The 25,650-nt window shown below is 37.2% G+C and overlaps 1 protein-coding gene across 2 annotated transcripts in view; it reads left to right on the forward strand.

The window, feature by feature from the left end:
- Nucleotides 1–474: 474 nt before the first annotated feature.
- Nucleotides 475–25,650, forward strand: part of LOC306883040 (THO complex subunit 2-like) — an 82,771-nt gene continuing 57,595 nt past the window's right edge. For both annotated transcript variants that reach the window (XM_079438104.1, XM_079438105.1), the window contains exons 1-10: nt 475–579; nt 1,769–1,824; nt 3,101–3,192; nt 6,916–6,967; nt 8,630–8,700; nt 9,356–9,477; nt 15,164–15,297; nt 15,820–15,980; nt 18,298–18,390; nt 22,954–23,109. In XM_079438104.1, the coding sequence (XP_079294230.1) occupies nt 515–579; nt 1,769–1,824; nt 3,101–3,192; nt 6,916–6,967; nt 8,630–8,700; nt 9,356–9,477; nt 15,164–15,297; nt 15,820–15,980; nt 18,298–18,390; nt 22,954–23,109 (1,002 nt within the window). In that variant the 5' untranslated portion in view covers nt 475–514. The remainder of the gene's footprint in view (nt 580–1,768; nt 1,825–3,100; nt 3,193–6,915; nt 6,968–8,629; nt 8,701–9,355; nt 9,478–15,163; nt 15,298–15,819; nt 15,981–18,297; nt 18,391–22,953; nt 23,110–25,650) is intronic.

The following is a 25,650-nucleotide window of genomic DNA, read 5'->3' on the forward strand; positions in this document are numbered from 1 at the left end:
AGTGTTCTTTATCACCTTAATTATATGTTGTCTGCACCATGTTTGTATTTCTGTACTGGAAGCTCATAACACCTTGTAATAAAGCTCTTTCTGGTTCTGTGGGCCAGGGTCACAAATGTATTTTATTTCGTTGTAAACTCTATCTAAGATGATTATCACTGTCTGATGGTAGCAAAGTGTGTAAAACAGTGTGTCTTTAATGATTTCCTCCTGGACGCCCAGAACGATTCACCATGTTTAATGTTTTATTAAATATGATGAATAATTTACATACAGATACAATTGTCTGTACAATCAACAGACACAAAAAAGAAAAATATCCTAATTTCTCAAAAGTATTATTTATATAAAAAAATTGGCTTCAATAGTTAAAAAATGAATGAAATGGAGATATTAAATTAGTTGTAAATGAAATGGAATGAAGATGCATCCCGAGATGCACTGAGGCGCGCGCGCGTGTGCTAAACTTCCGGTGCGCGCCGCCGCCGCTGTGAGTGAGTGACTGTGGAGGAAGATGGCGGCGCTGATCCTCCCGTCTGACTGGATAAAAAACTGGGACAAATCCGGCAAAAATGAGTTGTGAGTAAAAGTTTAGTAATCAGATGGGAAGTTTAGGTGAACATAAAGCCATATCTGTTTTATTTGGGCGGTATCGCCGCGGGTGATTGTTCTCCTCATTGTGAATGCCCACAGCTAGTGCGCGGTTCAGACTCATTACTCAAAGTTCAATAAAACAGCCAGCAAACCTGAATATACTACTAACCAAATACAGAATATAAAGTCTGTAGTTTCTGTACATGGACGTGTAAGACACTTGATCGGGTACTTCAGTCATTTTCATGAATGTAACGTCAGTGTGCTAATAGTTAGCAGGGTTAGCATTAGCATGTGTCTTATCAGTGTGTGTTACATTGTATTTAATGTAATGCGCGGTGCATGCTGGTAAACATGATCTCGTACACCCTGAGCTGACCTGAAGTCAGTATTATGGGGTGTTAGGAGGTTGTGTGTAGTGTAAGGTGTAGATGTTACGTTAGCTGTGCTAAACACTTCTCATAAGCGCCCCGTCAGATTTCGATATGAGATATCGGTTGAGCCCTACCTAGAGAGCATTTATGAATAGTGTAGTCTCAAAGCCTACTGGGCGGTCTAACTGTTGACTCCTAGCGAGCTTTCTACTTAGACTGCATTGTAGTGAACATACTGCAGCACAGTGTCAAGGAGACCCCGTGAGCCGCTTATGTAGACAGCATTGTGAGCACCTGTGGGATGCCAGTGCATGCGAAACCTAGTGGTTTTCCTGTCTAGACCTTTTTACAGTCTATGGTCTAGACAGCGGTGTTAGGCATCTTGTTTCAAAACTGCTTTTGAATGCCTCATTCTTATAATCTAGTGAGGCGTCACGTGCAATGCTGTCTTGTTAGGCAGCTCACTAGGATTTGAGCACTGCCTGCTTGATATTTACATGCACCTGTCTTTTGCAGGTAGTTTGATCAGGTGGGTGTTTGTGAGGCTGGGTGGCGCTTGTTTGCAGTAAATTCAGCTGATATTGAATTGTTAATAACCTGTAGTTTATGGAGTGTGTTAGAGTTATTCAGCGTCATACAGAGGTGATTGTAGACTTAAATGTGTAGTAAGCTATTAATTTGATCTGTTATTCACTGTTAATCCAGTGCAAATTATTTTTTTTGTTGTTGTTGATTACGTGAATATAAATAACTCTCATTCTCTTTCTAGCCGTTCACTTATTTGCCTTTTCTGTTTCCAGTTTCCAGTTTTTCCAGGACCTTGCGGGGAAACCCAGCAGTCATGAGATTGTTAAAGGTGAGTAAAATTCATCATTTTTAGTCTTTGGGCTTGTGATGGTGGCAATTTGTTTACCACTGTGGTGGTTGTATATATGAATGCTATTTGTGCAAATTGTAATTTATAATGCACAAATTATGCTTTTAATGTAAATCAAAAATTAAGTACATTAAAATGTAAACAATACCACAGCCTTGTTCATGTAAACCACAGAAATTACAGGAAATTTCAGAAGCAAGCCAAGATTAGTAATATTTCCCAACAATGATAAATGTTTCTTCATACACCTGCTCTGTGGGGCACAAGCAGGACAGAGTCTGTCTGTCTTGTCTAATATTTTCATGTCTTGCAAAGCAATTGCTACTGATAGTAAAGGGTCAGAAGAGCAAGTTTTTAATATTCCACACGTGGAAGATTTACATTTGTACTTGTTGCATTGGCAATAAATGCCAACTGTTTCATAAGTTTGCATAACCCTTGTAGAATATTCAAGATGTTTGTAATTTTAATAAAATAAGAGGGTGTTAGTTAACTTAGTTTGGGCCCTTTCATTAAGTAATAGATCAAAAGACTTATTAAAAAAATGTTGACTAACAATTTCAGCCCTAATAAATCTCATGATTGAATTTGTATTCTGTATGATGGGTTTAACAATTCAGCTATGAATGGTTAAATGTTGTAGTACCTGTCAAGTGTCTGCTAGAGAGTGTTCAGTGTCTGACAGCTGCTTGTAACAGCCTTTTAACATCTTTACCTTGACACTTTCATCTCATTTCACACGTTTGGGGAGGCAATTCCCACAGTCTTTGGGCTTAGTGTCACGAGGCGATGTGTGAAGAGGTTCACTGAGTCTAAACTGCATCAACAAATAACTGGATGCTTATAAATATGAGCACTTATTTGAGCTGAAATTTGTATATTTGAGGCACACACATTGCATTTGTGGATAATAGTGGTTGAATAGCTGTTATGGTTAACATAGAGATGATTTATTATCGTGCAAAAGTTTTTCTTTTTTGATTTTTGTATAGTTTTACATTTTTATTAGGTTTCCTGCCATGATTGTAACCATGGTAGCTGGCATGGCACTGAAATATAAACGGGTAACCAGTCATCCATTATCCTGTGCACAAATTTCCATACCACACTATTCATTACTGTTAATGTGTTCAGGGCCCAAGCCCAACAATAAATAAGTTTTTTTTATTTTTGTCCTGCTGACAAAATTGCAAGAAAGGAGCTGGAAGCTGTTATTGAGTCTGCCGTGTGTGTGTGTGTGTGTTTTGTCTTGTAGATCTGCAGACAGCCCTGTATGAGCTCTGCTGGCATGTTATCCAGGGCAATCTGAAGGTGGATGTGGCTGCCAGTCTCCTGGCTGATGTTATGGTAAGTGCTGATGCCGTCTCCTAACAGTCAACCCCTGCCCCACCTGCACTCAGACTGTTAGGATTGACTCTCTGGGTTTGTCTCATATGTGTGAGGACCGTGATGTGAGGGGGAAAATAAAAGGAAATGAACATTTACTGTTCTTTGTGTTATTTGTTTTACTGACATACATGGTTAGTTAATACGAATACTTCACACTAAAATTAATATTCTGTCATTTATTTGCTATCATACTTCATATTAATCCTGTGTGATTCACAAATATTTGAACATATTCTGGCCACTTTTCAGTGTGATGATGGTGAATGTGGACTCTCAAGCTCCAAAATGATAACGTATTATTAATCTATTCAAAGGTTTCATAAACCCCAAGCTGCTTTTTGAGAGAACATTAGTCGATGAAAAGCCACTGGCGTTACTCAAATTTCAACCACTCTTTTACTGAATACGGGGAAAAATGACTCTTTGCTGCATACCAGAAATCTTCGACCACAATGACCCTGACCTACACACAGCTTTTATTAGTGATTTTGGATCATACTGATCAGAACAAACCTCTAACTAAAGTTTTCAACATTACAATGATACCCTTACAGTTATAAGTAAAGATTTTTGATCACACTTTATTTTAAGGTCCAATTCTCGTGGTAAACAAACTATTAACTGTGATTTTTCATTCAATAAACTCCTAATTTGCTGCTTATTAATAGTTGGTAAGGTAGTTGTTAAATTTAGGTATTGGGTAGGATTAGGAATGTAGAATATTATGGCCATGCTAAATTTGTGCTTCATAAGTACTAATAAACAGCCATAGGCATGCTAATATGCAACTGGTTAATAGTGAGAATTGGTCCCTATACTGAAGTGTTACCAGGTTTTCTTTACTTATGGAGTTTGTTGCGGCTGGGCATAGAGCCATTTTTACAACACAGGCCATGTATTGATTACCCAATCAGGTGATAATGCAGGTGGAAACGTGGTCTAATATGGATTATATTTTCTTTCAAAAACTCATGTGACCACATCACATTTGTAGTGGAAATGCTATCTATCTTGAATGATTTTCTGACAGCAGTGAAGTACTGCCTGCTTTCCTCCGATTCACCGAACACATGATTGTAAACAGAGATGCACCAAAAACATTGAGAACCTTTGCACTCATTATCCTGAGCATTTCCCACTTGCTCAGAAGCCACGTAACCGCTTCATCTGTTCTGTTGTATTTATATTCAATGTGGACCTCCCACTGAATGATGTAGGGTGCAAGGAAACACAAAGTCAGGGTCTTGACGATCCCAGGCGGTCTCAGGAAACATGTTAATGCCTTACAGACTTATGATGCGGGCCAGAAAACAGCCTTACAGAAAGGGTTTTTTTCACAGGCAAGCAACACGTTTTCTTTAGAAAATGTATAAATAGTTGATCAAAAATGTATCTTGAAAGTTTGCAAATAGGCATTTTATGGTTGGGTACCGTTCACATTTGAACCGGTACCGGTATCGGTACCTGTAATTCGGTACCGGTACCCAACGGTACATGTTTTCGGTACTTTACTCTCTGTGTAACAACAAAACATTTATTTCAGTGAAAAAATAAGTCCAAAACTCTCAATTTCAACATTTTGAACAATAGGGCACTACAATTTATTTATTTTTATTTTTTTAATAATTAATAATAATTGTATTTTTTTTCTACAATTAAGTGTTTAATGTGGTTGTAATAATTATTTTTCTCATTTGATTGCTTTATTTAAATTAGTCAGTAAATGGAATATCAAGACGTACATTATACTGTACAAAAGTAATACAGGAGTAATATATTTCTGTTTCATGTTAAACCGCACTTATTTTGACAGGTTGCCGTGAAGTTTCTGTGTGTATACAGTAAGATATGATGCCAGATTTCTCAAATGAAACGGTAAAATTCTCATGAAGTGACTCTCACAGCCTGTAAGTTCATGTGTTCATGTAGTGAGATCAGAGGCCGAAAATCACCGCGAGTTCACGTGTGCTTCAGTATTTGTGTAGTAAACAGTATTTGTGTCTCCGCCATTCATACAAACCGAGGCTAAAGGAACATGCAGGATTCATATTTAAACAGTCTTTTTGCATTTTAATATTCACATACACTAGTTTATATCGTGATTCGAATTAAGTGACAATTCAACCCATATTGACGAATTTGTGGCATTCCGCTTTATGGAGTAAAATCCGTTTTTATGAATGGACTCCGCATCCTGTCCGCGTTGAAATGTAAGCACGCTTCAGAACATTTCGGTTTGCCCTGTGTGTTGTGTTTTAAAGAGTAGCAGGAGTGACATCATGTCACAGGGTCTCTCTCTCTCATGCGACCAAATGCGTTCAAGAACCAAAATTAGCTACCGAAGGATTTAATGTGAATCGGTACTCGGTAGTACTGACGCAATTCGGTCCGTACCCTTAAAAGTACCGAGTTCGGTACCCAACCCTAGTTTATTTACACTTTAAATTAAGGAACACACATTCACTATCTTAAGAGCTTTCCCTCCTAATTTGTTTGTTGATAGTAAGGTAATTGTTGTAGTAGTTATGTTTAGGTCTAGAGTAGGGTTAAGGGATCTAGAATATGGTCATGCATTAATATGTGACCCTGGACCACAAAACCAGTCATAAGGGACAATTTGATCATCTGAATAAATAATCTTTCCATTGATGTATGGTTTGTTATGATTGGATATTTAGCTGAGATACAACTATTTGAAAGTCTGGAATCTGAGGGTGCAAAAAAATCTAAATATTGAGTCCTTAGCAATGCATATTACTAATCAAAAATTAAATTGAAGAGATTAACGGTAGGATATTTACAAATATCTTCATGGAACATGATATTTACTTAATATCCTAATGATTTTTGGCATAAAAGAAAAATGGATAATTTTGACCCATACAATGTATTTTTGGTTATTGCTACAAATATACCCGTGCTACTTATGACTGCTTTTGTGCTCCAGGGTCTCATATGTGCTTTATTAAACAGAATGCTATTAATGTGCATGCTAATGCTGAATTATTCCCTAATCTAAAGTGAAGTGAATCTGTGCTATTCCAGTTCCAGAGGTGTTTGTGTAAATCAGATTATTTACTCAAACTCGGTAAGAGTTTTGCCGAGGTTAGTTTTTTGCTCTGTAGTCTCCGGTAACATGAGTGGTTCTGAATGCTGAATAAACGGCGCTGGTACAGAAGTACCCCAGCGCCTGACACACAAATGGAAATCCACTGAAGTAAACGACACATTACCGTGCAAACACCTTGTGAAGTTCTGCTAGGACTCTTCCATCTCCGCACCCTCAGAAAGCCTGTCCTGCTGAGATGTGAAGTTTGCTGTCCCGTGTTTATCTCAATAAAATTCTTTAAACTTCCAAATCAGACGTGTCCTTTCACAGCAGTAGCGATGTTTGATCTGTGGAGCGTGGACACAGAATCGCTCCACAGATTGCTTTGCCGCTGCCGCTGTGACATCTCATCCAGCCAGATGAAACTAGCCTTCTAAACACTGCTGAAGTGTACCAGTGATAGATCACCCACTTCACATCTCTGCTTCTGCTACGTCTAGTGTGCTGTCCACCGTCCTCCACTGAACTGGAATCTCCACCGGGAAAAAGAGAGATGTTCAAATTCTGTGAAATTGAAATGCTGTAAACATTTGTGCAATGTGCCATTAAAAGCAATTGTGTTTGTCTTTCAGGAGCTGCGGGACGATATGCCTTCTATATTAGCTGATGCTTTCTGTATATTAGGTAAGCCCTGCCGTATGTTTATACATGCTAATGCTGATGAAAGGAAGTGTGCCAGACAGTGTCATCTCATTTGTCCTGGTGAAGTAGAGCCAGGATGTGTTTGCATGAAAGACGGTTTTGTTACGTGCTTGAGTGAACATGCTTATTAAACTGCAGTCGTGTGTCCACGTAGATCGCCGTTCTGACAGATGTTTGCGTAATTCAGCTGCTGAATTTGAAAGAGCTGAAGAGTCTTACTGAACTTATTCTAATGAAGCTCCCTCCTCTTCATTTGTCAGGCCCAGTGTGATTGATTTAAATGTTAATTTAATGTTACATGGAGTTACTACAGCTCTTGAAACCTACACAAAACACATGTGAGTTTGTTACCAATAAATGCAAGGTGCCAACATTTTGAGGCCCTGATGAAATAGGGCTGCACATCACAATTAATCATGATTATTTTGCTCAAATCATTGTCATTTTAGAAATTACTTTTTACATTTCTTATTTTTTATAAACTCTTTGCATTATGAACTTCTTTCAAAAGCTTAACTATTGACATTTTTAAAATAAAATGCAATTTGTTTTCTTGCAAGCATGCAGTTTTGATGTTTTTATTCGTGGTTTGTACTGTCATTCTAACGGCACCCATTCGCTGACATATTTAGTCATTACTACTAAAATATCCTTTACAATGATAATCCACCTACAGCTAACCACCAGCTAGTATGACATTGATTTTGCTGGCCTATTTAAAAAAAATAAAACAAAATAAATGGTTAAAATACAGCATGATTTTTCAAATGCATAATGATTCTGATTATTTGAAACCATTATAATACTCATTTCCACTGTGCTTTCTCAGTGTCTCTTTGTTTAAAGTGCAGTTGCATTATGATAATCTATTTCTGTCTTAACATTAGTAATTATAATACTTCTATTATATTATAAAATGTATTATGTAAAAGAGCTAATGTGCCTAAGGAGTCTCAGACAAAAGAGTTTTAGTTAAGGAAATGACTATAGTAAAGAAGTACAACTTTTTTGTTGCCCTTATAAACACCACACAGGCAAACACGTTTGTTGGGTTTTGTTGGAACAGTGTGTTAGCGAGTTTGTTTTTACCTTGCTGAACTTGTTCAGTCTGTGCTTGTCTGTGTCTGTTGGTTCAGGTTGAACATGAGTTACTTTTCATAAAATTCTGAATCCAACTACACCCGACTTGTTTGTTGGCGTTTGTGCGGTGTGAATAGGCCTTTATTGTATAGAAGTTAGAAATCCCAGTGTCATGAATACTAGAAGTTTAACAGCATGGCAGTTGTTCAGCTGATAAAAAAATCTTTACAAAAAACCTTCAGTAGACAAAAACTCAATGGCAGTTCAAATGGCATGTAATCTTAAACCTTTATGCATTTAAGACTATCCCTTACATCCTCAACGACATCTGTGTAAAATTGAATATAGCATATACCCTGATGAAGATCAATTGGTTTCATTTCTCGTTATAAAGCTTATTTAACGGGCTGTCTAAAAGAACAGTGTGTGCTTTCAAATAATTGCTGTAGCCATTAATTAAAATGGCAGTAGATGCATGTAACGCATCAAGAATTGATTTATGTTATGTACGTCTGACTTCATATGCATTCACGTGAGCCGCATGTGCAATTGTTGATTTTGCAGATATCGAGACTGGCTGTCTGGAGGAGAAACACAAGCGAGATCATTTTACCCAGCTGGTTGGAGCCTGTTTGGTGAGTAGAGCAGCGTGTGATTGTGTTAATGACCACTGTGTGGCAGTAATGCGCTTTGAGACACGTTGCCCGTCTCTCTTTTGCATGCATACGTAAGTGGGTGGCCGATCCCCTGACTCTGAAGATTAGCTGCATTAGAGTATTGAGTGGCCCAAATTCTGTCCTCCAGTGAAAAATTCAATTGTAGTCACAAAGGACCGCTCGCCTCCCCTGAACGAACCTCCAGCGCTGTGCTGGAATTAAACGAGACATTTTCACGGCGGCTGTGGGTTTTTGAGCTAGGCCTCAAACCGGAGCACGTTCCATATCTCTGTTGTGGCAGAACACGACACGTTTGTGAGGGGAGCAGTTTGTAATGGCAGTCAGGGTGACTCATCAAAACCTGCAGTGCTCCTGCTCTCTTCTTTTCATCTAAACCACTGTACGCCTGATTAGTATGCAAATACACGCTTGTTATGCAGTGTTATTAGTGTCTTATGTAAGTGTAGCTGAAGGCCATTGAGGTTGGATGTGGGCAGTGCTACGCTGATGGATGCAGAGATATTATTCTAGCGTTTTGATGAATTTAATACTGGTCTTATCCTCCTGATAGAGCTTCCACAGCAGTGTTGCTGAAGAGTGTCTAATTAAAGGCATTGTTGTCTGTCGTTTTCAGATCTGTGTTCCTGATGGTATGCTGAAGGAGAGATTAGATCCAGAAACTCTGGAGTCGCTGGGGCTGATCAAACAGGCTCAGCAGTTCAACCAGAAGATTGTCAAAATCAAGACCAAACTATTGTAAGTCACATTTCCTGCTGTTCCCACCACCTGAAATAGGATTGATTGTATCTTTTCATGTGAATATATACAGATCTTGCAGTCTTTCTTAAACTAGTGTGTGTTTGCCTATACAATCAGCAAGGGCATCACAGTCGAGGTCTTTTTAGGCATCGTAGTTTAACAACTTTGTGCGACCTACCTAGACAATATTGCGGCCTCAGTCCTCTCAATGTAGCGAGGTGCCTGCTTAGACAATATTGCTGCATGTTCCAAAAAAGGCCATATTGATAGTTTTCAGTCACGTGACCGGCTCGAAGACTTGGAGGGCAAAACATCCATAGAACTGCAGCGCAAGCGTGTTAATTTTTCATCTGTTTCACAGCCGCAAATATTTAGATCACCTCTCAAAAGAATAAAACAAAGGTATTTCTGAAAAAAATGCAAGTTTTGGCCATTTGCAATCCATATTAAGCACCCGCGGCAATATTTCACTCATAAACAGTGCGACAAAACGTTGTAAAAACACTTAGTGGCGTAATATATTTAAAACAGTAATATTAATAGATCAAATTCAGTAATCACCACATTAATGATGCACAGTTTACACAGGCAAGCAGATGAGGCCGGAATATGAACGCGGTTCACTTAACGGTTCAGTGTTTTCCTTCTAATGCTTTTCTATGGGAAGCCATTTATTGTGAAACTTTGCACATTGTGTTTATATTTTGGCTTCATCCTCTTGCCTGTACAAAATATACATCATCAATAAGGTGTTCACTGAATCTCGCCTTTTAATATCTGCGTTTTACTACATTATTACTTGATGCAATCTGCGTAAAAGTAGCTGGTGGTCAGTGGAATTCCTGGTGAAAAATTGCATTACCCATAATTCTGCAAAGAAATCCCCTCCAATAAGGGAATGGAATTAAGCAAATCACACAAAGAACTCTTTAGCACTGCCCGCTTCCATGAAGCGCTGCAAATTACATCATAAAGTCAGTCTGCCTATGCTCTCAAGCTTCATAACTGTTTGTGGTGGGAATCTTCATTTGCCTCAAGATTCGATTACGATTCAGTGGTTAACGATTTGATTATAAAACAATCATCATGTCCTCTGATTCTTATTACAGTCGTGGTCAGAATTATTGGAACCTTTGGTAAATATGATCAAAGGAGGCTGTGAAAATTAATCTGCATTGTTAATCCTTTTGATTTAAAAATACTCACAAAAATCTAACCTTTCATTGGATAATAATAATCATCATGAAACCTCCATTTGCCAGTTTAACAGCTCTAAATGTTCTTGTTTTTGAGGTTTGTGTTTGGATTATTGTACAGTTGGAAGATCCAAACATGGCCCATTATAAGATATAAGAGTCAGTCACTTGTTGACTTTTTTTATATGTTGGTATATTTGATATAATCCATGATGCCATGTGTCTAAACATATCCAGGACCTCTAGCAGAAATATAGGCCCACAACATCAAAAATACAGCAGTATATTTCATTGTACACATGGGGTACTTTTTATCCCTGTTCACCAAACCCATCTTGAGTGTTTGCTGCTAAAAAGCTCATTTTTTAGTTTCATCTTCTAACACTCAGCCCTATTGGCTGAGGCCACACAATTTAAAACAAAGAATTGACTAAAATCTTTAGATGTTGGTTGATCATATTAAATACAACAAGACGGCTGATATACAACAACAGTGCATTTACACAAAACAATGACAGAACTAGAACAACACTGTATACATGGAGAATAGCTAGACTGCTAAAAGAGTCTTTCAGTTCATACCCTTAAAACAGTCCAACAACAATCCGTGAGTAATAGTCCAAAGTGTCCACCCGTGTATATACAATCAAGTAGATGTGATACTCCAAAGTACAAGTGCAAAATAGTCCTGGTTGGTACGCAAGTCCCCAAGGCGTTACTTCACAACACAGGCAATATACAAATAGTGACCTGCGTCCTGGGTGAGGTGTCAGGCCTCCATCTTATGCCACACTTCTCATTTATATGGAGAGGTTACTTCCTGATCGCTCACATGACAGGAGAGTCTCAGTTCTTAAAGAAAAACACACACATTTTTAAAAGGAGTAAAATGGACAAGGAAACATGTAAAACCTACTAAAACTCTGATACACCAATATACTGTTATATACAGAGTGGTAAAACGCACATGTAACACGCACAATCTGACCATAGAAGCCAGTCCCATTTGAAGTTCCAGTTGTGTCTGATAACTGAATATGCTGGAGTTTGTTTTTGGATGAGTGGGGAGATTTTTTTCTTGAAACCCTCTCAAACAACATGTGCTGATGCAGGAGATGTTTGACCATTTTTTAAAAGTTTTTCTGACCCAAGGCACAACTATTTTCTGTAATTCTCCAGTTGTGGTCCTTGAGTCTTTAGTCACTCAAACTCTCCTTCTCACCGTGCATTAGGACGATATAGACACACGTCCTCTTCCAGGCAGATTCGTAACATTTTATGTTGATTGGAAATTCTTAATGATTGCCCTGATGGTGGAGATGGGAATTTTCACTGCTCTAGCTCTTTTCTTAAAGCCACTTCACTAATTTGCGAAGCTCAATTATCTTTTGCTGCACATCAGAAATATATTCTTTGGTTTTTCTCATTGTGATGGATGATTAAGGGAATTTGGGCTTTGTTTTCCCTCCTATTTATATTTCTGTGAAACAGGAAGCCATGGCTGGATAATTTCATGTTCATAATCACCCTGGAGTGCTCAAATTTGTGAATATGAATGGTAATATACTTCAGAGATATTTTACTCATAAGAATTTCTAGGGGTACCAATAATTGTCCATCGTGTATTTGAGAATTGTTTTAGTTCAATGAAAGGTTAGCTTTTTATTTTTTAATAAAAGATCAAAAGGAGTAACCATGCAGATTCATATTCACAGCCGCCTTTGATTTATATTTACCAAGGGTGCCAACAATTCTGACCACGACTGTACATCAATTATCAATATAACTCTATTTTTTTGTCTGTGTTATAAAAAATGCGAATGACAAACAGTGGAACAAAAAAAAAAAAGCCTAATCTATTAGTTACATAGAAACTGATTCTTATTAAAGCTGCTAAAGTTATTCAGTCAGGAACAGTGAGTGATTTTTCTCTCTGCCTTTTGTTTACTATACTATACCTAATGCATGGATTCAAAATAATGACATGCATCTGATTTCTTTCCCAACTGTTTACGTTCACTTAAGACATAACTGACTATGCTTGGGTGAACACTTGGCAAGACATAGTTTGACGTAATTGCAGTTTTTAATTTTTTTCTCTCTGTGCGTGGCTTTAGCTGTGTTTCAGTCAGCGCCAGTGTCGCATTGACTTCCTTTTCACAGCTTATTGCACTCTCTTTCACATCAATCATGTCCTGCACTTCTTTTTCATTCATGCGTCTTTTCGTAAAATCTGAAATGTGCCCAAATATCTGCTTTTAATGACGTTTGATATATTTTGAAGCACCGGCTGCTTCTCTTCCTCTGCCGTGTCTCTTTCAATGAACATCAGATACAAGTGTTTAACTTCCAAAGGACATGTGCAATTTTTTTATTAATATATAATAAAAGTACTGCATGTTTAGAATAAAACTGTGTGTTGGTATTGATATCTATGATATGATTTTATTTTGAAATACTTTTTTTTTGCTTCAAATAAAAATTAGTAATGTTGTGATTTACCTGATGCTTTGGATCGTAGCCTATAACCCAGGGGTTGGCAAGTAAGTTTGGCATCGGGCCAAAAAAAACATTTCACCACTAGATGGTGTGCCAGAACATAGTCTTAGGATAATTTAAGATATTAATTGATGAAAAATGCAACCATGATTGCCTGTGACAGACTGTTACAGTGTGTTTTGTAACTGGTAGTGAGCTGTTACTCTGTGCAAAATCCTGGGGGGGCTGATATGTTCTGAGAAAAACGTCAGCTGAAAATATTCAGAATGAACAAATAAATTCCTTGAGAAATATAACTTCCCGCTCATGTCCACTGCAGTCATCATAGCCTTCACATTCTTTCTGATTTTAGTTATCCTTTTCTGTCTAGCTAGCTAAATATGTTTAACGTGAATTCTTGCTAAATATGTAGTTATATTACAGGTCGTTGGCATGAATTTTACTCATGATGGCACGCTCTTGGAGCGAGTGAACCACGACGCTCCGACTTTAAAAAAAAAATCCGCTCCTCGTTCCATTCAAAATAACACCGCTCCGCTCACATACTCTGATTGTGAGTAGCTGTTGCTGTCATGACAGATCTATTTCAGAACCAGCCGCTATCAAAATAATCTGTCTACGGGCGCGGTGCAGATATTCTTTCTGACGGGCCACTTTTGGCCCGTGGGCCGCCTGTTGCCGACCACTGCTATAACCTATAACTTAAAGCATTTTTTTTTTTAATTCCTTGTGGGTTAAATAAATAGGGGTGTAAGAAAATATCGATACACACATCGCAATATTTTTTGGCGATACTGTATCGATTCTCGAAAACGGAATATCGATATTTAAAAAAAATTTAAATCATATAGGATTCATGGCAGTTGTTTTGTTTTGAGTTCATATCCCGACCGCTAGAGAGCAGTCTTCATCTCTGAACTTAAACAGTGAACGGAAATACTAGCATCAGGGCACTCCACTAATGTTAGTGTTAATATAGTTCGCTGCCAGTAATGGAAGATGAAAGAATTGTTCCAGCTCTCGTTTCGGTGTACAAAGCTGAAGTGTGGCGTCATTTGGGCTTTTGTGGTAACGTCCGCCCTGGGACCGTGGCTGCGTCCCGTATGAAAAGCCTTCGTGCGGTGGGCGGCAGGGTCGCTGCGCGGCTGCAGCTTTCTCTCGTGTTGGGGGTGTTTTGTGCAGTTGGGCAGTGCTTGCGTCGCGGTCTCGGCGATTCCACGCAGAACATAAACACAAACGGAAAATCCTGTGAAATCCAAGTTGAAAGGTTCTGAGACTGTTCAACATCTGTATTTATTGGATTGTTTTAAAATCTAAAATCGGTATTTGACAGCACTAATGTCTAAACATGCTGCGGACTGAGAGAGAACAGCATGGCTATTTTTAATGGGTTGCATTAAAGCAAATTGAATTGTAACTTCTTTTGAATGCGATCATTTGCATCTGAAGTGCAGAGGTTGACCTCTGTTGAGTTCAGATGACAGTCGCGTTTCAGGTGACACACGTTGGGTATAAAACACACCTCAGGTTCATGTGCTGAAATGCGGTGGTGTTCTCTTTCAGACACGGGTCACTGCTTTCTGCATATTCAGCTTGTTGTGAATCTATAAAATGTCCCCAGCCTCATTTTGCTGTAAATGAAAAGCATAGCACTGAGCTCCCATGATGATGATTAATTTCACGCCTTTGTGTAGGTCTTTCTTAATGAGTTTTATCAAGACTACAGAGCGCTCTGCCCTGAAAGCCCCCGTTCTCTTACCACACTTCTTTACGTGCCATCCAACAGTCCTTTCATTACCATAAGCATGTTCTAATGGATTCGTTGGTTTCATGTCGTCTTATAAAATGCCTGCCATATGTCTGAGGGCGGCGTTAGCCTCGTACTCCTGCCCGTGACCAGCAGACCTCAGCTCTGATGTACTTCATTAGTTATAGACGACTGAATGAAGTTATTTTCCTGTATAACCTTCCATCTTTTTATTCCGTAGTTACAAACAGCAGAAGTTCAATTTGTTGCGTGAGGAGAATGAAGGTTACGCTAAGCTGATCACGGAGCTTGGGCAGGATCTGTCCAGGAATCTCACCAGCCACCTCGCCCTTGAGAACATCAAGTCATTAATAGGTACAGTATGCACTGCATCATCTGTCTTAATGACTCGTGAGCTGAACTACATGGGTTTGGAACAAATTGAGGGAGAGTAAATGATGATAATTTTCACTTTTGGGGGAACTATCCCTTTAATAAAAATGCTAAAACATATATGCATATACCATCAACTTTTAAAGTTAAAGCGTTTTTTCAATTTCTATAACTTAAAAATAAACAGCATGAGTATTGGCATCAGTATCGGCAGATCAGTGTCTGTATCAGATATGGAAAAAGTGGTATCAAGCCACCCATTATAAAACATGTGTAATACATGAAATAGTGTGGATGCAGTAGAGAAAATGACAGATGAAACGCTCACATTTGCCCCGGGTCGTTGGGCTATCTCTGAGCCCTGATAATGACTGGCACAGCGAGCCAAAAACAAAGCTTTATGATCACTTCAGTGATCTCAAACCAGCTGCCGTAATTCCAGCTGTCATGTGAGGTGACCGTCACTGAGATCATGAGCTGATGCCGTCTGTGTTCTGTCCTCAGGATGTTTCAATCTGGACCCAAACCGTGTGCTGGACATCATCTTAGAGGTGTATGAGCGTCGCTCTGAACACGATGACTTCTTCATCCCTCTTATCAAGTCCTACATGTGCGAGCACCAGACCCTCTGTCACATGCTGGGCTTCAAGTTCAAGTTTCACCAGGTACGCTCCATCGTATAGCTGTGTATATGGTTCCTATATGCAAATCCACACAGGTCAAATATCTTTGTTTCATTACAATTAAATACACAGACATGTGACAGAATGCTTTTGCTTCAAACCTAGACAGTGTTTTATGTGTGTAACGGGGACTTGGGGCAAAAATGCCACCAAAATGTCCCTGCACAATTCAACTGAATCTATTACAGCTGTCGCTAATAAACTGAAATATTATTTTTTTACACATTTTGCAGTATTGAGTAGGCATGTAACGATGCACCCCAATCCGGTTAAAATTCGATACAAATATGTAATGGTTCAAATCGGTTGAGATGTTAAATGATTCACGATAGGTGGGAGTTTATATGAATGTATCTGAGTGTCTTTAGAAAAGTTTAGAAGCAATTTTCTTTGCATCTTGCCTCTGTATAATGCATATTTAAATGGTGTTCATAATCGCAGGGCTGTTTTGCCTGTTCCATAAGCGCCACCTGCTGTCTGAGAGTGAATCTGCATCTCATTCAGCCCTTCTGCCGTTCTTGTTTCATGCAGGTGTTTTATGTAGTATACTGTACTTTACTATATACTGTAGTAACAAAACTAAAGTCAGACCATTCTGTTTTTGCTTCAAATTTTGAAATTATACAATCCAATTTAGATGGAAAAACTCCTCCTGCTGCATGTATGCAGTATCTTTGTTTGGATTGTGATTAAATTGCAATGGTTGCCTCAAATTTTAAATGGAAAGAGCACAGACTAGGCCTTAATTTGTTTATATGAAGAGATTTTTTTTTAATTTGTGTTATTCGTTTGTTTTGGGGTTTGTTTTAAGATTTCAATTTAGTTTTGTTGTTTGACATTTCAATTTCACAAAGAAATGAGAAATAATAAAAGGGCACCTTTTCATAAATCTCATTTTGTTAAAAAAATAAAATAGCAAGAATCGTATCGCAAAATCAGTATCGTCAAGTCACTATTGTTTGTATAGCGCTTTTAACAATGCAAATTGTGTCAAAGCAGCTTTACATCGGCTTGATATAAAGTTGAGTGGCTTTATATCAGCTTTACAGTATTTAGACGGGAAATAGTGTGTCGAAATAGTGTCATTCTCCTCTGGTCAGACAAAATCAGCAGTTTAAATCTAGGCTAAAGCAGAATCAGATTGTGCAAAGGACTCATCTGGTTCCTGTGGTCTAGTCCCGATGGCAGTCAAGGAGACAGGGTCTTCACTGGGGATCAGTCTCTGGGGCTCATCTAGGTGTCCTGGCTGTAGAGGTCATCTCTAGGTGCTGATCCACCATCTGATCTGGATACAGTCTGGATCTGGGTGGCTATGGTGACCTCGGAATAAGAAAGAAACAGACTAATATTAGCGTAGATGCCGTTCTTCTAACAATGTAACAAGTACATCAGGTGTTTTGGGAAGTATTCCCGGTTGACCTAATTAATGCAGCCTAACAATCCTTTAACGGATTTGAATTATAGAAATGTGATAGTGTATTATGTGTCAGCAAGGTAAAATTTTCTCATGCATATAAAAACCAATAAACTAATTCTTAAACGGTTGTGCACAGTGATGAGCCTTACCCTGTAAAGACTTGCTGTTTTTTTTTATAATAATTTTAGATACATGATACATTAATATGCAGTTGTTGTGTACAGTTTGAGTAAATAAACATGCCATGCCAGCTTCTTTTCCACCTTTGCAGTGTAAAGATGGCTTTTGTTAATTATGCTAACATTTTATTGGTAACAGTCTATAGTATTCCTGATTGAAGTAATTGGTAAATTATTTGATAAGAAGACCACACTGATACATTTAATACAGTCATTATCAAAATTATATATATAAAATAACAACAACTGGAAATCAACTCCACGGGGACAAATATCGTCTCCTATTGAAAGTTCATTTCTGACCCTCATGTATAAATGTTCAGTCAAGAATTGCTTTCAGGTTAGGCATATTCAGTTTCAAAACACAGCCAGTGCTGGACAAAATTTCAGAGATATTTCCAGTCATTGTTTCTGAACATTTGTCATTGCAGTGCAGAGTATATCAGTTGGCATGGCAACTGTTCTGATAACCCTGCCTTTAGTTTTAGTTCATGTTATTGTGCAGTAATATTCCCTGACTCATACAAGATGACTGCTGTGCCAAGTAGAATTGTCATAACTTTTTTCCAGATGAACAAAAGTAGTAGGAATCTTGAATACTCAAAAGGAATAGAAAAGTAATCGTTTGCGCACAGTGACCCTTCTCTTGGACGAGATCGCTGTCTGTAATCATGTTCATCTGGTGTTTTGTTTTTTTCCACAGGAGCCTAATGGAGAAACGCCATCATCTCTTTACCACATCGCTGCAGCTCTTCTTCAGCACAACCTCATCGCTCTTGAAGACCTCTACGTTCATGTAAGTGGAAGAGTCATGTCAGGTGGAGTAGTGTAAAAATGTGACTACCAAACTTTTTGCAGTACTAGTAGTGCTGAGTAGCGATTTGGCATTTGTGTGAGTGCAGTGAAGATTTCTGTTAGGATGATCGATTTATGTTTGATCAGCAGACATTTCTATTGAGCACATTAATACAGTGGTTGATGAGAACTTTTAAATGAGTCTCTATACCGAAGAAATCTGTTCAAAATGGCATTTTTTCCCCCTGAAAGTTCTGAATGCTTGGGTCATTCCACGAAATCAGTGCCTTTTGCATCCCTAAGAAATAATCAAACATAGATTTAATATAACAACAAATAAATGTGCAATTTAAAAACATAACAATACTATGTATGCTCTCATCAATATTACATCAAAAAAAGTTATTCAAATATTATTTTAAATCATTTAAATATCATGATGCTATGCTGATAAGGGTAAGGTTTTTGGCATGTCCCTCACTATGAATATTACTTTTCAGCAGGACTTTTAATTTGCAAAATTATATAAAAATCAAATTTGCATATTGTTCTAAATATAGTCTCATTGTTCAGCAATGTTTTTGGCACAAGTATGCATTTTTTCTATTAATTTCATGAAATCCCTGATTTCATGTCAGCCCTGTTACACTCATCAAAAAAACAAAAAATAATATACATCACTGTACATTATAAAGTGTCACACATAAAGTGACATCACTTCTAGGAGGTTACATCATCTCTCAACCAGGATTCCTACACTGAACACACAAGCATGTTTCTCTCACTCCTCTATAATGTTCTATTTTTGATTATTTATGAGGCTTGACTGGGGGGGGGTCATCATGCACTGTCAATCCTGTTACCATTTTTAAAATTAAACAATTATTTTGTACATTTTAATATAATCAATATCTACAAGTAAAATATTTTCAAAGTATACAATGTGATTTTGTGAACTTGACTATTAACTAGCAATTAGGAAATTTGTTTGAAATCGTCAAACCTGTTACTGTCAACCTGTTACTTTTTAGAGTAACAGGGATGACACCGATTAGGTTTGACCATGTTTTTAAAGATTGTCTGTGTAAAATTCAATTATTTTAAAATTCTCCCTGGGTATATTATTGAGCTAATGCCTATATCATTCAGTGGCATACGAGTTCTAATTAAAGTATAGTATCTAGAAACTCTTGTGTCAGTAACAGGGTTGACACACATACCAAAACATGAGGTAGAAAAATAGTCATAAAATAACATTACATGGCCAGAGATGGCACAATACAGTTTCTTGTCATATTAAGGTGTCTTCATTTCATGGATAGTTAAAATAAATATCGATTAAATGACCCGCTTATGAATCCTTTCCTTAAAACCAAACTCAACTTAAGAGAGTGCAGTTGGCTTCCTTAACTGTGGCAGGAGTTTTCCCCTGTGCAGAATGTTCTTTGCCTGCTTTAACTCTCACAATTTGAATAAGTTCAATTTTTCATGCTGCTAAGCTGGCCAAGGGCAACACATACACTGCAACAACTGCATTTAAATACATGAGTAAATTACCGCTCTGTGATGATTGACAGTGATAACCATAGCAACCGACAGAACAAAAAAGTCTTTAGAACTTTACAATAAATAATAGTCTTGGCTGAATACATTCAGTAGGTTTAAAGGGATAGTTCACCCAGAAATACAAATTTGCATTTCATCCGTCCTTGGTGATTCAAACAATACAAATCAGTCACTTGAGTCAAAAAAGCATATTCAGGCTGAAGGTGATTCAATATTGGCAGTCAACATAGTCAGATAACTTCCCTTTGAACAGAACAAGCAGTAAATGCCAATTTTAAAAATACAATTCTGCTTATTAGAATTACAGGTGCACTTTGACTCCATCTACACATTGTATTAAATGTCAGTGCTTAAGAGATTGAATATTTGCAGCTGAAGTGTGGCTTACGTGCATCTGGAGCATCATGCTCCTAATCGAGCAGCTCAGAGAATAATGCCAGCTTAATGTCATGCTTGGGCTAATGCCATTTAGAGCCGAAAATGCAGTCACAAAATCTGCAACAGAAATGCACAATGTGTGTTGTAATACTAGGGTTAGATGTGTTACATGCTTGGGAGAATCTTCAGTAAGCTACACATGACAAGTGTAATTAGTTCTGATGTTGATGCTCTCAAGCTCTGATTTATATCGAATAGCTACTCTTAATAGACCTGGTTTTGGTCAATAGGACCTAGGGCTGTATACCTTGGAGAACCTGGCGATACGATACATACCTCGATACACAGGTCACGATTCGATACGTACCTCGATACAGAGCTGTCTCGATACGATTTGATACAATGTGACACGATTCGATACGATTCAATAAAAATACATGGGCCAGAGCCAATTAGTTAATGCTGAACACATTTACTCAACAAACAGAACTCTGCATTTTTCTTCAATTTATTGAAGACAAAAATGCATTATAACAAAGTGCATTTTGCTTAAATATTTGCAACTTTAAGTGCTCTGATTAATTGTACACAAATTGTATTAATCTGGAAATTACCACAAGTCAACATTTAACTTTCCAAGGGTACAGTCTGAGCTCACACAAGCACAAAATCTTCTTCTTATTATTCTTAACTTCTTATTAAATCTTCTTATAATTCTTTTTTGTGACACCATGTACTGCCATAACATATTTCACTATGAAATCGCTTAAATGCTACATCTTGCTTTAACATTTTCCATGAGTTTTTTGAAACTCGCGGGCGCCGCTGCGCCCCCTAATGGCTGGGCGGAGTATCGATACTAAGGGCTAGAATATCGATACTGTATCTTTTTTTATTATATCGGTATGTATCTAAGAATCGATATTTTGAGCACACCCCTAATAGGACCCATTGATGCCAATGAGAATATTTCTCATTTCTTTGTGAAATTGAAATGTCAAACAACAAAACTAAATTGAAATCTTAAAACAAAACCCAAAACAAAGGAATAACACACATTAAATGAGAATGAACAAAAAATATTGTTGACTACCTTTTTTCCATTATTAAGACGAGTCAAAGACAAGACAACACTGACATAATTGGAGATCGACCGATATATCGATTTACTGATATTTTACCCGATGTTAAGCACTTTACCATAATCGGATATCGGTTTTGCAATATCAGATTTTTCGATAAACCACCATCTTATGGGTGATTTGAGAATTGCGTGCAGGATCGCCATTGCAGCGCGTCTGAGGGGAGACAAGACAATAACAACGGTGTGCACAAGTACTTGATTTGCTGTAGTTAGTAAACTTTATTTAACATAACAGCCATTAATCCACACATTAGATGTATTACATAAATGCCTGATATGTAGTTTATGCAACTTGGCTCTTAGAAATAAGAAAAGATAATGTGAAGCCCTGTCCCAATAAAGACATTTTAAAGTACGTTTGCCTGAATTAAATAAAATTTAATTAAATAACAGCCATGAATTAGCGCATGTTGGAAATAAAAGCGCTGAATTTAATTCTCTCTGTTGTCTATATGCTCATCATTAGTCTTGTGAATCCGCTTTCATATTGCTGTGCACTCAGCGGGTTGATGCTCAAGAAATGCTCCAGCATGGCCACCGCATGTAACTTTTAACAAGATTCTAAATTAACACAATTTTTTTTTTAAGATGACTGAAATTAGGAAAAACCAAAGTGAAGTATGGACTTACTTCACACAGTCATTTATTTACTTTATAACAGTAAATAATTATCGGTTCCGCATATTGGTTAACGGGCATATAAACATGCAAGTAATTGATATCGGTATCGGTAAAAAATAAAAAAATCAATATCGGTCGATCACAAGACGTAATCAAACACTAGATGTGGCTGTATCAACATGCAATATCATTGACGAAAAAAGACGAGTAAATAAAAAAAAAAAAACTATATATGGTTGCGGTTTAATTCCCCCTATCAGAGCTTTTCTTTTAAAGGGACACATTTGTGTTTTAGGTTATCTTCACAACCTGGCAACTTGTGCACACAATGATGACCTGAAAACATTGACAAACATGCAAGTTTAGTGATCTCCATTGAGATTCTGCTCAAATGAAAGTGTAAAACATCCGATCTGTTCATTCACGTTTGATTTGCACTATTTGCTGCATAAAACTGCCACCAGACCTTCTCAGTGATGAACTGTAATAAATCCAAACATTTACCTCGATTATATTGTTTGCGATTGAGGTTGCTGAATAAATGCATTTGCACCTAAATACGAAGTCTTATTATTTTTTTTAATAGGAAAAACTTGAACATAATTTGGAATTAATATTAGGAATATTTTAGCTTTTTGAGTTTTCGTAATGTAAAGTTTTTTTTTTTTTTTTACTAAATTTTAATAAATCAGGAAACTTGACGAGGGGGGAAAAAGTGATTTATAATTTTAACCATTATGCAGCATGACTAATATGTGACTAAGTTTTAATTGACTAAATCTATACTAAACGTAAAAAAACAAAAAAAAAAAACAACCAGCGGTCAGGCTGACTAAATCATGTGTCTTTACGCAGCTCCTCCCACTGGATTCCAGCATTGTGGAAGAGCACAAGAGAGAGATCCTGGAGGCCAAACAGATCGCCCGCAAACTCACCATGGTGCTCGTCCCCTCCGAAAAGACAGAGGACAAGGATAAGGAAAAGGAGAAGGAAGAGGAAAAGAATGAGAAGGTAACTTTTTTTTTTTTTTTTTTTGCTGTAGCGTATTCATTAAATGAAAAATTAAGCACCAGACAGAAATGTGAAAAATGACTGTTCAGTGGTGCTATTAAAGAAATAGTTCACCCACAAATAATCATGTTATCAAATAATCAAACCCACACTGAAGGGCTTGAACAGAAATACAAGCAATAGGCTTCAGTTGTAGGGTTGGGTATTGTGAGAATTTTATCAATTCCGATTCTTTTCAATTCCAATGTGATTAAATAATGATATCAAACATTTATCCTGTGTCTCTCTTTTGCAAACCATTTAGTTGCAGCTGAATACCATGAACAAAAATCAATCATAAAAACTGGACTCTTTTAGAGCTGTTTGTGTGCAAAATTGAACTGCATGATTAAATGCTTTTCATATTTATTCGTATACGCTGAAAGACAAGCCAAAGTTGCCTGTAGTAATTGTCAGTTGGCCATAGATGTGATTTTTGGTTTCAGTATTTTTTTTGTAAGTATTTATTTGTATTGTTTAATAATTATGTAGCTTTAGTTTTAGCCATCTTAGTACTTCAACTTATTTAATTTAGTTGCTAAGACAACATTTCTCAGAGTTTTCATCTAATATTTATTTCAGCTTTATTTCAATTGATTTTCTCAGTTTACAAAACTAACACTTGCAGAAGAGCATAGAAGAGTTTTATGATGTAATGGTATAAATGCATGTAAATGTCAGTGTTACATAAATGGCTTTTGCTGGGCTGATCAGATGCTTGATTACAGCAGCGCATGTACAGACACTCAGCATGCACTCAGGAACTCGGATTCACAAAATGCACTTCCAGATGCAGAGATAAGCTGTCGTTTAGCCATGCTGTTTACTAAGTTAATGGTTTCAATTTAACCATCAGTGTATACTTGAAGAAAATGCATACAGAATGCACACAGGGCTTTACAATCCTGAGAAATTGCATCAGTAGACATTGCTTCAGTTCATTATTTAAAACTTTATGCACATAAATGCAGCCTTATTAAACATGAGACTTTTCAAAACTCTTCATCTTACAGTCTAAAGTAAAATGTATGAATATGTGAGGTTGGGTCTAGTTGTCACACTGAAGCGTTGTTAATTCTGCTTGGTTTAGAATATCAGAAGTACCAGTACAAAGTTCATATTAAAAATACATGCAAATGATATCAGTCTTTTAAGCAATGACTACTTTTGATTGTGTGCATCTGTACATTAAATCTTTCATTGTAGATGCAGCCAACAGACTTGCTGCTATTTAATTTCATTACATCAAACAGCTATATTAATAACAAAGAGACACTCAGTCTTGGGAGGATTTATTTTGTATATGTCTGCCTATTCCTAATGAATTGGAGGGTTGTCCCTTTGTCTTTCTTATTGTAACTAAATAAAACCAAAACTGTTTGCCATTTTAAAGCATGTTAAATTAAAGTAAAATCAGAACAGTTTGCATGGAAAGCTTGTGTCAGTATCATCACTTTTGCAGAGATTAAAAGACGAGTTTCAAACCAGGTTTATATTAAAGGCAAAGAATGCGTGTGTCTATAGTTTCATGTGGTCTCGTGCTTTGACTGTTTTTACTGTGCGTTGTGGTTCAATGAGAGAACTGGGCATGACATGTAGGGTTGGGTACCGAACTCGGTACTTTTAAGGGTACGGACCGAATTGCGTCAGTACTACAGAGTACCGATTCACATTAAATCCTTCGGTAGCTAATTTTGGTACTTGAACGCATTTGGTCGCATGAGAGAGAGAGAGAGACCCTGTGACATGATGTCACTCCTGCTACTCTTTAAAACACAACACACAGGGCAAACCGAAATGTTCTGAAGCGTGCTTACATTTCAACGCGGACAGGATGCCGGAGTCCATTCATAAAAATGGATTTTACTCTATAGAGCGGAATGCCACAAATTCGTCAATTTTTGGATGAATTGTCACTTAATTCGAATCACGATATAAACTAGTGTATGTGAATATTAAAACGCAAAAGGACGGTTTAAATATGAATCCTGCATGTTCCTTTAGCCTCAGTTTGTATGAATGGCGGAGACACAAATACTGTTTACTACACAAATACTGAAGCACACGTGAACTCGCGGTGATTTTCGGCCTCTGCATCTCACTACATGAACACATGAACTTACAGGCTGTGAGAGTCACTTCATGAGAATTTTACCGTTTCATTTGAGAAAACTGGCATCATATCTTACTGTATACACACAGAAACTTCACAGCAACCTGTCAAAATAAGTGCGGTTTAACATGAAACAGAAATATATTACTCTTGTATTACTTTTGTACGTCTTGATAATCCATTTACTGACGAATATAAATAAAGCAATCAAATGAGAAAAATAATTATTACAACCACATTAAACACTTATTTGTAGAAAAAAATACAATTATTATTAACTTTTTTAAAGGAATATTCACACAATTTTTCTACCATATATTAATTTTAACAGTAGACCTCTGTTTGTTTGCCAAAAAATAAAAGGGTTTCATTTTCATTTGATTAAAAAT

The sequence above is a fragment of the Barbus barbus genome (assembly GCF_936440315.1).
Source record: "Barbus barbus genome assembly, chromosome: 17".
In the NCBI taxonomy this organism is placed as follows: domain Eukaryota; kingdom Metazoa; phylum Chordata; class Actinopteri; order Cypriniformes; family Cyprinidae; genus Barbus; species Barbus barbus.